Source organism: Gymnoscopelus microlampas (genome assembly GCF_963454915.1).
Source record: "Gymnoscopelus microlampas genome assembly, chromosome: 22".
Taxonomy (NCBI): domain Eukaryota; kingdom Metazoa; phylum Chordata; class Actinopteri; order Myctophiformes; family Myctophidae; genus Gymnoscopelus; species Gymnoscopelus microlampas.
In genome coordinates this window covers 32451555-32463850 of record NC_139959.1, presented here as the reverse complement: position 1 = coordinate 32463850, position 12296 = coordinate 32451555, and the positions used below count along the sequence as shown (strand labels likewise).

The 12296-nt window shown below is 41.0% G+C and overlaps 1 protein-coding gene across 4 annotated transcripts in view; it reads left to right on the top strand.

The window, feature by feature from the left end:
- The window catches only part of phldb2b (pleckstrin homology-like domain, family B, member 2b), a 102330-nt gene extending 92682 nt beyond the window's left edge, over nt 1-9648 (top strand). For 3 of the 4 annotated variants that reach the window (XM_084049169.1, XM_084049170.1, XM_084049171.1), the window contains 5 exons: nt 242-332; nt 1196-1342; nt 2198-2417; nt 2821-2906; nt 5538-9647. In XM_084049169.1, coding sequence (XP_083905295.1) covers nt 242-332; nt 1196-1342; nt 2198-2417; nt 2821-2906; nt 5538-5678 — 685 coding nt within the window. In that variant the 3' untranslated portion in view covers nt 5679-9647. Of the gene's footprint in view, nt 1-241; nt 333-1195; nt 1343-2197; nt 2418-2820; nt 2907-5537 lie in introns of all 4 variants that reach the window. The other variant, XM_084049168.1, reaches the window with a different exon arrangement.
- The last annotated feature ends 2648 nt before the right edge of the window (nt 9649-12296 follow it).

The following is a 12296-nucleotide window of genomic DNA, read 5'->3' as shown; positions in this document are numbered from 1 at the left end:
TCCCAGGTGTTCCTTTTGAAGTGGAAATGATAAGCAGCAGACTTCTGTTACTACAGCCAACATACACACGCACATTATCCAAGTATTCATTTCTGCTGGAATGTATCATAGAGAGAGAGAAAGAGTGTGTGTGTGTGTGTGTGTGTGTGTTCTGCTTTGTCTTGACCGTGTGCCATGATTAGCTGGCTGTACAATGTGTATTGTTATATATGTGACTGTATGTATGTGTTGTGGGTTCCAGTGCCAGTACGTCCAACGTGGCCAAACTGGAGGAGATGGAACGTCTACTGAGAGAAGCACAGCTCGAGAAGAACCGTCTCCTAGAACACAAGGTCACGCACACACACACACACACACGCACACGCACACATCCACTGACATTTTACCCCCACACTATTGCGGCATCATGTTTCATCAGCAATACGTTTCTCTCATTACATAATAAGCCAGATATACAGTCAAGCTTTGTGAGATGAAATTTGTTTCCATTGCTTATTTCTCATCAACAGTGCAACTACATAACCACTATATAATCCAAATAGTATATGCTACCCGTATGGCAATAATAGCAGTAAAGAAGTCCCTCAAATCTAATATAGTGATTACTGTCTATTTTTTACTTAATTTGACTCTTTAAAGACATACATGTAATGGTGAGAACTAGAGATTATCAAGTAATTAAGTAGTGCTTTATATTCCTATTAGCAAAGTGACGTTAAAGTGGTATCATGTCATTTTATTTTGTGAATAACATTTCATTTTGTCTAATCGGTATGGTAGAGTTTACTATAACTTATACAATTGAGGTGGTTGTATTTGGTGTCCCTGCTCTTCTATTGAGACATTTAGATCCCGTGTCTAGGTTAGACACAACCTTCGACACAAATGTTGACCTGAAGGTCAGAATTGAATTTCTCCTCTGAGCAAGTAGCTCAGTGGTAATAAAAACTTCAGCTCTTGCACAGGAGATCCGAGTTCAAATAGGAAAGTTATATAATGCAGCGTTAAGTTGACAGTTTAGCGTCTCTGTTACCATGTGAATGTGTTCATATTTCTCTGTGTATCAGTGGTGGAGTGATATTTACGGTGATGTGGCATATTTTCGACCAATCAAAATGCTTCGCTGGAAAGGTTTCGTATTGAAAATGCAAACGCGATGCAAAAGCTGTAACGTGTACATGTTCCAACCCTGTAGGAGCTAGAGATGGAGGTACGAAAGCAAGCCTTTGACGAGGAGAGGAGACGAAGAGAGGAGCTGGAGAAGCGACTGCAGGACGAGACGACCAGGAGACAGAAGCTCATCGACCGGGAGGTGAAGCTACGAGAGAAACAGAGGGCACAGGTGAGAGAGACGCAACGATGGAGGGCTCTTAACGTGGATGATGTTTAACCACTTAAGGGGCTGTTTTAGAGTTCTTTGAAATGCGATACAAATCCAATTTCTAAAGTTGTGTCTCAGGCCCAGTCTACACGTCTAAACAGATGTTTTTTGTGCGCTGGGTCTCCGAGGGTGTAAGCATGATATTATGGCTGGGCTTTGAGCTCCTCAGTGCGGGGACACAGATCTACAAGCTCAAAACGCGTCGCTTCGCGCAGCGTTTCGCGCTTTCAGATATGCTATACTTTTGATGCTTTTGTGTGACGCAGTAGTATGATCAAGTAGGGCATTCATTTACGGGAAAAAACATAAGAGGTTTCTGCCCGACAGCGACAAAATGGGATTTGCAATCTGCAGTCTGAACCAGTGTTGATTTCGTCGACTAAAACTATGACGAAATAAAAACGAAATAAAAACTAAGCTACGATGGCTAAAACTAAGACTAAAAGAAGAGATCCAGTAGAACTAAGACAAGTCATCATGGGTGCGCGCGGTTGTGACGGACCGAAAATAGCAGATCTACAAGCTCACAACGCGCCGCAGCGCGACACGTTGTGAGCTTGTAGATCTGCTATTTTCGGCATGCAGCTAACTGAAATTCTGCCATTTCGATGGCATCACGGCCCACCAAAAGTACATTTTAGTCAACTAAATCAACTGTAGATTTAGTCGACTAAAACTAAAACATTTCAGATGACTAAAATATGACTAAAACTATCACGGAAATGTATTCAAAAGACTATGACTAAAACAAAATCAAAATTTGTTCTCAAAATCAACACCGGTCTGAACAAAGCCTTTTGAACCTCTCATCTCCAGTCTCGGCCCCTGACCCGCTATCTGCCGGTGCGCAAAGACGACTTCGACCTGCGGTCCCACATCGAGTCGGCGGGCCACAGTGCGGACACCTGCTTCCACCTGTCCATCACGGAGAAGACCTGCCGCGGATACCTGATCAAGATGGGAGGCAAGATCAAAACCTGGAAGAAACGCTGGTTCGTCTTCGACCGCAACCGACGTACGCTGTCCTACTACGCAGGTAGGAGGGAATATAAGCGCGCGCATGTGTGTGTGTGTGTGCGTGTGTGTGTATGTAAAAGCATGCACACATGTGATGTACATGTATGCATACAAAAACATGCAAAGACTAGACAGACACACGCAAGCACACATGCTTGCACAAAGGCACAAATACACAGAAGGTATACAGACAAATTACATGCATAATAACTAGACTAACAGACTCTCACACACACACACACACACACACACACACACACACACACACACACACACACACACACACACACACACACACACACACACACACACACACACACACACACACACATACACACACAGTTAAAGAAAATACATTTGTGTTTTCTGTCTCTGTCATTCAGCACTGGTGTAATGTGTTTGTGTTATTGTCTCTCCTCCAGACAAGCATGAAGCCAAGCTGAAAGGGGTCATTTATTTCCAGGCCATTGAGGAAGTATATTACGACCACTTGAAGAACGCACACAAGGTATGTGTGTGTTTGAATGTATGACCACTGTTGAGCAGGCACTGTTGAGCAGGGGTCTTCAACTTTTTTCAGGCCAAGGAAGCCTTAGCTGAGAACAAACATTTTTTTGTTTGTTATCAATTGTTTTTATTATCATATCAGCAATATAATTATGTTTAAATGAATACATTTTCAGCTGAGAACAAACATGAGAACATGTTGTATAAAAGTGTGTTGCAGATTTTTTTTTTTTGTCAAATTGTTTTTTTTGTCAAACATTTAATCACTTAAACTCTCAATACTTAGTAAACTTGAACTTTGACACTCGACTTCACTTACTCGACATGATATTGACCATGATACTGACATGATACTGACAGGATACTGACCATGATACTGACCATGATACTGACAGGATACTGACATGATACTGTAAACTTGAACTTAGTAAACTTGAACTTTGACACTCGACTTCACTTACTCGACATGATATTGACCATGATACTGACATGATACTGACAATGATACTGACAGGATACTGACCATGATATTGACCATGATATTGACCATGATACTGAAATGATACTGACCATGATATTGACCATGATACTGCCATGATACTGACATGATACTGACCATGATGCTGACCATGATACTGACATGATACTGACCATGATACTGAAATGATACTGACCATGATACTGACCATGATATTGACCATGATACTGCCATGATACTGACATGATACTGACCATGATGCTGACCATGATACTGACCATGATACTGACCATGATACTGACATGATACTGACATGATACTGACCATGATACTGACATGATACTGACCATGATACTGACCATGATATTGACCATGATATTGACCATGATACTGACATGATATTGACCATTATACTGACCATGATACTGACATGATACTGACCATGATACTGACCATGATACTGACCATGATACTGACATGATACTGACCATGATACTGACCATTATACTGACCATGATACTGACATGATACTGACCATGATACTGACCATGATACTGACCATGATACTGACATGATACTGACCATGATACTGACCATGATACTGACCATGACACTGACCATGATACTTGCCATGATACTGGCCATGATACTGTGACATACTGACTTGCAAGATCCTTGCAAGTCAGTATGTCACAGGTTGAGAACCACTGATCTAGGATTCATGAGGTTAATGTGCTCTTCCATTTAAGTCTTCTTCTCAATTTTTCTCTCAATCCCAGTGTTTTCCTATCCCATAACCTCTCTATCTCCCTCTTGATCTTCTCCCTTTCCACCCTCCCATCCTTCCTATAAACCTCCCCACCCTCCATTCTTCCCGTCTCCTCCCCACTTTCACTCTATCTTCGTCCCTTTATCTATTTTCACCTCCCCCCTCTCTCTCCAAGGTTCGATCTACAAGCTCACAATGCCTCGCAATGTGACGCGTTGTGAGCTTGTAGATCGCCTATTTTCATTATTTTTGAGGAAAGATATTGGCTATTGACAAAGACAAAACACATTGCAGTTTCAGATTTTTAGCGGTGCCAACCGCTCTAAGCTTGACTTTGTCCGTATGTCCGTCCGTCCGTCCGTATCAGCACGGGATGATGAGCACGGGATTTTACACAGCTATAACTCCAGATTGCAGCATGCCACCAAGTCCAAATATGGTATGTGGACTTAGACCACCAATAGGGACGAGCATGACTTGCTGAAGTTAGCAAAGAGGGGTCCAGGGACCCCCCGCGTATGTTATGTCCGTCCGCCCGTTTAGGGCACGGGATTTTAAACAGCTATAACTCCAGTTTGAAGCCTGCCACCAAGTCCAAATTTGGTATGTGGACTTACACCACCAATAGGGACGAGCATGAATTGCTGAAGTTATCAAAGCGGGGTCCAGGGACCCCCCGCGTATGCTATGTCAGTCCGCCCGTTTAGGGCACGGGATTTTAAACAGCTATAACTCCAGTTTGAAGCCTGCCACCAAGTCCAAATTTGGTATGTGGACTTACACCACCAATAGCGAGGCGCATGACTTGCTGACGTTATCAAAGAGGGGTCCAGGGACCCCCAGCGCCCGTATGAGCACGGGATGAGCACGGGATTTTAAACAGCTATAACTCCAGTTTGCAGCATGCCACCAAGTCCACATTTGGTATGTGGACTTAGACCACCAATAGGGACCAGCATGAATTGCTGAAGCCCCGCCCCCTCTGTCTTCCCATTGGCTGGCCTTCAAACAGCCATAACTCAAGTTCGCAGCATGCTACGGAGTACAAATTTTGTACATGGACTAAAACCAGCAATAGGGACGAACTGTAATTACTTAAGCCCCGCCCCCTCTGTCTGCCCATTGGCTGGGCTTTAAACAGCCATCATTCCAGTTTGCAGCATGCTACCAAGTACAAATTTGGTAAGTCGACTCAGACCACCAATAGGGACGAACTGAAATGAGTTAAGCCCCGCCCCAAAGGCACCGCTTCCTTCACACAGGGTGTGATTTTTTTGTAAAGTCTCGTTTTAGTTTTTATTCCAGTTAACTAAAATGTTTAGTTTTCGTTATTTTCGTAAGTTGACGTTAACTATAAGAACCCTCTCTCTCTCTCTCTCTGACAGAGCCCCAATCCCTCCCTGACCTTCAGTGTAAAGACTCATGACAGGGTCTATTACATGGTCGCGCCCTCTCCGGAAGCCATGAGGATCTGGATGGATGTGATTGTCACCGGCGCGGAGGGTTACACCCAGTTCATGGTGTAGTGCCGAGGACAGGGGCAGAGGGATATCGCCGATGCGCAAACGCGAGCCAGGACTAATTTCCGACACCTGTGTCTTATTGACCTTTGGTTGACTTTTTCTATTTTTGTAATTGTTCAACTTATACGGATAGACGTGTCATCTGCATCAAGGGATTTACACATTTCCTGGAGTGTGGCGAGAAGAGCAGCGTTGAGTAGACTTTGTGTTTCCTTTCAGTAATTGCTTTCGTCTGCCTGCAGTACAAAATGGCCAGGGTTTGCAGTGTGTTAATTTAAGGCAGAAAAATATATTAGCTGAAATACCTATACTAGCTATAATAATAATATTTTGGGGCAATCTGGCTGGTTCCCTTGTGTCAAGGCAAAACCAGCATACCGCCAAATAAGTCATCGGTTCTATGGGTCATCAAATAAGCCAACTCACATCAAGGCGCTTTGGACTAAATCCTAGAAATTTGTACCAAGTGCAATGTCTAAAATAATATTATATACCTATGCATACTACGTCAGAAAGGTCATGAAAACTAAAGGTGTGCAGTAGTTGAGCCGTGAAATGCCAAACTTTGCCGCCAATTAACATAAATATCTTATGTCATCTAGGAAAACAGCAGGGAAGTGAAATGGCTCGAGACAAGCTTTCAAGCGCAATGAACAATTCATTCAGGAGTTACGTAACAATGTGTTAATCAATAATTGATCTTGACCTTTGACCAACAAATTGCACCCCATGTCAGATGTTGAGTTAGAGTTGTAGTATATGAAGTTTCATGGCTTTGTGACGCTCACAATTTCTCCTGTTTTACAACTAGGACTTTATATAGTAGACACACATTTTGATGCACCAAGGATCTTCCTTGGGAGGAAAATGCAGTAAGCTCTAGTCTAGATCCTCTTTGTTTTTGCCAAAGTAAGCTAATGCTACAAAAAGAATTCCCAATGTAATTGTTATTCAGCCAGCCATATAAATTATAACACCTTTTCTCAAGATTAGTGATAACAACTTTGTTAAAACAGTATAATGTTTGACTATATAAGAATTCTCCAATCATAAACAAGTGTACAGATATGACTGACACCTCTAAAACCCTTTTTTTGTTGATCGACTAATTTCTATCTATCAATCAGTTCCCTGGGGACCTCCTGGAACCCCCTCAAAGACCAGACCCCACCTTGAGAACCAGTGCTCTAAAGCAGCAGTGACTCACTTTTTCTTGCTGGAACTAGATATTGTTGGTAAACAACAGTTTAATCTCTTCTCTTTTTCCGTTATTTTGATTGTTGCGTCATTTACACATTGAAAATTGTATGTGGAAACATTGTATTTTTGATGGCATCATTGTCTGTTTCTCTTCAGACCAAATCATTATTTTATTCTTCTACAAGGATTTATTTTGCCTGTGCGTGCCTTTGACCATTGTCAATACTGAACTTGGGTCAGATGCTTAGTATTACATTATGCTGACAGTACACTAGGAATCAATGAAATTAATAGTTCTGTGTGTGTGATGGAAAATGATTTGTTCATATAACACTACACGTTTGCCTGTGTAGCTGTTTTTCTAGACCTTTTCATGCGTGGGGAGAAAGCATACCACGCATTAGCAGAAATGTAATAATGAAAGAATATTGTTTCATATAATGTGATAATTGCTCCGCTCCATTGCAGTTGCAGCTTCAGGAGAAACGTTACTGTCATCCTCAGGTCTTAAACTGTGTCATGTCATTGTATGTATTTTGATATGCATTGCATAATTGCTGAGACGTGCCTCTTATGCGTGTGTACTATATAGGCAATTTCGTTTACTGACTTTGTCACATTCTGTAGATCCAAGGTGCTATCCTTCCATACCAGAACCATATATTGCCTTATTACCCATTGAAACTAGTGCCTTTATCTACTAATAGTGTAATATGTGACAGTTTCATTCAAGATACGGGGGTTCATAGCACTCTTATGTTGCCACAATATCAATAATGACACCAAGGCTGTTCGCCTATAAAGACAGATCAGATAGTTGTTTCCAACACATGGAATTACATAAGAAAGGACGCCTTGTTTCTTTTGAAACAAAATTGTGATTTTCGTTTGTAAATGTGGTCTCCACGTTGTAGTTTAATTAGAGATGGTATTATGAGACATTCTCACATGTACAGCCCTTTTCATATATTATCATTGTTTTTCACATGCTTTTCCAAGTATCCCAGGATAATATTTGCTGGGGGGAATCCATATCCCCCCTCTTTCATTCATTTTGCTGGCCGGTGGGAATATATTTTATCCCTGCATTTTATACGTACATTTCCTTTTGGGAAATGTAAGCTGTAGTCTGATATGTTTGATAATATCAATCAAAATATATAATGTTAACCACATTAACCCTGGTGTCCATCTTCTGGGCAAAAGCCAATGCATTCTCACACCCGTTGCGTCAAACGGGTGACGAATTGGGACAGGATTTGACGCAAGCAACCCGTTTGACACTACGAGACTCTCCTGCATCAGACGTTGGCGCCACAGTCCTGTCGCATTATAGTGTTATACTATAGTATAGAGGGCTTTCGGTTTCCATTTCTCTAGGGATGTCCGATATTATCGGCCTCCCGATATTATCGGCCGATATTAGCATAAAAATTGTTATCGGGAAAATATCGGTATCGGTTTTTGAAGAATTTTTTTTTTTTTTGCTTTATAAATAAGTTACAGGAGTTCTTACTGTATATGGTGTGTGTGATATGAAATTTGAGCTTACCCTAATCCCCGCATATATCGGTATCGGTTGATATCGGTATCGGTAATTAAGAGTTGGACAATATCGGTATATCGGTTATCGGTAAAAAAGCCAATATCGGACAACCCTACATTTCTCTGCAGTGCCTCAGGAGGTAGAACGGCCGGCTCCTCCTGGCTAAGTGTCAAAGTGGCCTTGAGCGAGACACTGAACCCCTAACTTCTCCCGATGAGCAGCTTGCATAGTTTCTTGAATGGGTGAATGTGAAGTACATTGTAAAGCGCTTTGGAAAGACTAGAAAGGCACTATATAAATGCAGTCCATTTACCATTGCAGATGGCTATCGGTATGCAGCTTGAATGGCGTCCCATCGTGTTAACACATTGGTCAGATTTTGGTCCAACTGTCATACTGTATTGTATGACTTGAGAGTGAGAATGCTTTTGTTTGTTTGTTTTTACATATGAAACCCTGACTATAACTAGATCTATCTGTATATCTATTGGAATGAAAACCCAGTGATTTAACAAAAAGGAGGGTTGAAATATCAGATAATGGAAGCCTATGGTACACAATGGACACGCCACAGAGTATCCCACTGATGGGCAGTTATTTTAACCATTATGCTGCTTTGGTCCCCTGGCTTTCATTGCTTTGATTGCCACTTCATCATTTTCACTGGTGACTAAATTACATCAAGATGCCTGATCTGTACTGTATATCATTGAGAGAAGAGATTTGTAATATTATTTTGTTATTATTGTAAAAATATGATGCCTTTCCTTTTTTATTTGTAGTTTCCGTTGACTATGTCATTGCCCTAAAGATTAGGCCTGTGACAGACTCGCCGTGGGAGAAAACCCACTTCATCATTATGACTGTGTGGCTCTTGATCTTCTCAGATTGACCAAAAATATATAGTAAGATCTATTTATGTTTAGATTGTTTGGTCCTCTCGAACAATCTTTTTTATTATTATGAAAGGTTTATCAAACTGAAAGGTCAGTTTTCAGACCACGTGTTCCTTCAGGATGTAACAAACATGTAGTTACTCGTTCCCATCAGCAGAGGGGGCTGTTACTGTGGACTGTTCCATGACATTTCCTAATAAGTTTCTTTTTTTTCCTTTTTTTTTTTACCTGTATCATTCTGATCATACGCTATTTATGCTATAACAATGCATGTACCTTACTTTTTTTTATTTCCGTATGGACAATAAAAAAACAATATATATTTTACCATTTTGTTTAGATGTTTTTACTTATCCTTATGTTATGTGCTGCACATACTCTTGAAGAGGCAGTGCACATAATTGTGTATTTCCTCTGAAAACCCTACAATACTTAAAGAAAAACAAGGTAGAATATCTTTTTTTCTTCGGCCACTCTGTTACAAAAAAAAAACTCTTTCCACACTTGACAATTGTTTGAGGGCACAAATGCCAGGGCAGGAAGGCCATCAAATAAAACAAGAAAATAAATGCACGCTTGCAACAAAATATGTCCAAAACTATCCACTTAATTAAAATATTTAGGATTTTGCAGGACATGCTGGTTACAGCTGTAAGTATACTAATATGCTTGAGCAGTAATGCAGATTAGAAGAGTTATCTCTCTTTCTTTCACACACACACACACACACACACACACACACACACACACACACACAGGGTTGTTGTGGGCAATGCACTCAGGTAACATCCTGGTTTTCTTGAATTACAGGGACAGAGCTCTCAGCTCTGTACCTGTTTTGTTATTGCCAGTATTCTGTCACTTCTTCTTCTTCTTCTTCTTCTTCTTCTTCTTCTGCCACTTTTCGCAGTTCTGGCTGAACCGTGCTGTCGCTTTTTACGAAACTCGGCCATATGGTAGATGGTCATGAAAAACGATAAAAAAATTATTCTCACAATCTTTCGCCCAAAGGTGGCGCTATAGCACTCAATTGAAAATGCCAACTTTGAACAGGTACAACTCATGCCCTGTTTGACCTACAGCCATGAAACTTGGATACACATATGCGTCTCCTCATGCTGAACAACTTTCACACTCTGACTTTTGACCTCTGACCTTTAGATCTCCCACCATTTTGAATTATATGAAAAACAGTCATTGGCTCCTAACTTCTGCATTTTTTCACTTATGGAAATTCCGCCGCCTAGAAGTTGTCGGCAGAGGTCCAAAGTTCAAGTGTTAAACGTTTCGTGCAGATTGCTCCAAAATCCTAGGATTCCATAGATTTTAACTATTGCAGTTTTATGAAAAATATTCATCTGCGCCTAAAACATACATGCAGACTCACATTTCTTTGAAACTTTGCAGAAATGTACAGGGTCATTCCAAATATCACTGAAACCAATCTTACTCCAATTGGCCAAAGGGGGGCGCTATAGCAATTTTTTGAAAATGCAGACTTTAAACAGGCATAAGTCATGCCTCGTTTGGCCGAAAGTCGTGAAACTTGCTTACACATGTGCCTTGACTCATGAGGAACACACGTATCGATTTGACCATTAAGCTCCGCCCTTAGATTTTCCGCAATTTTGAGCAGTTTGAAAAATACTTGTTTTTGCCAGTTCTGGCTTAACCGTGCATACGCTTTTTACGAAACCCGGCCATATGGTAGATGCTCATGAAAAACTACCAAGAAATAATTCTCACACTCATTCGTCAAAGGGTGGCGCTATAGCACTCAATTGAAAGTGCCAACTTTGAACAGGTACAACTCATGCCCTGTTTGACCTACAACCATGAAACTTCGATACACACATGCGTCTCTTCATGCCCGACAACTTTTGTGGTCTGACTTTTGACCTCTGACCTTTAGATCGCCCACCATTTTGAATTATATGAAAAACAGCCATTGGCTCCTAACTTCTGCATTTTTTCACTTATGGAAAATCCGCTCCCATCATTATGTCGGCAGAGGTCCAAAGTTCAAGTATTAAACGTTTCGTGCAGATTGCTCCAAAATCCCAGGATTCCATAGATTTTAACTATTGCAGTTTTATGAAAATTATTCATCTGCCCCTAACACATATATGCAAGACTCACATTTCTTTGAAACGTTGCAGTAATGTAGAGAGTCATTCCAAATATCACTGAAACCAATCTCATTCCAATTGGCCAAAGGGGGGCGCTATAGCAATTTTTTGAAAATGCAAACTTTAAACAGGCAAAAGTCATGCCTCGTTTGGCCCAAAGTCGTGAAACTTGCTTACACTTGTGCCTTGACTCATGAGGAACACATCTATCGCTTTGACCAGTAAGCTCCGCCCTTAGATTGTCCGCAATTTTGAGCAGTTTGAAAAACACTTAAACCCAGGATTTTTCAGCTATTTGCGTGAAACTGTATCATCTGTGTGATCTCCTTTTTCACAGTTCCTTGTCTGTTGGTCCAATGGCGTCTCCCTTAAATGAGTGCCTCACAATCTCAAGGTCATCAGTTCAAGCCTCACTTGCAGACTTCATTTAAGTTGAATTGCAAACAACATGACTGTATCAATGAATACATGTGCAAATGGTAAAGATAACCTGAAATGCATATTTGAGAGTACGTTTTTCAACGTATGACATACTTCATTCTGAAAATAGCCGATCTACAATCTCAAAACCTTTCAGATAGCAACGTGTTTCTGAGCTTGTAGATCGGCTGCTTTCACTGTTTTCGGTTGCGAGGAGACATACAATTTCTCTATTGGTAAATGGTTTGTGAACGAGTGATCTTAGTGTTGGCTTGGTTCATGACAGAAGGCAAGAGTTTATGATCTTCAATAGACAACATCAGCCTGGACAAAACTATAGCACTATAGGTAGTGTTGCAGCCTATTAGTCCGAAGGTTGAGAGTTCGATTCCTGTTAAGGGCAATAGGTTGAGATGTCCAATCAATCCAT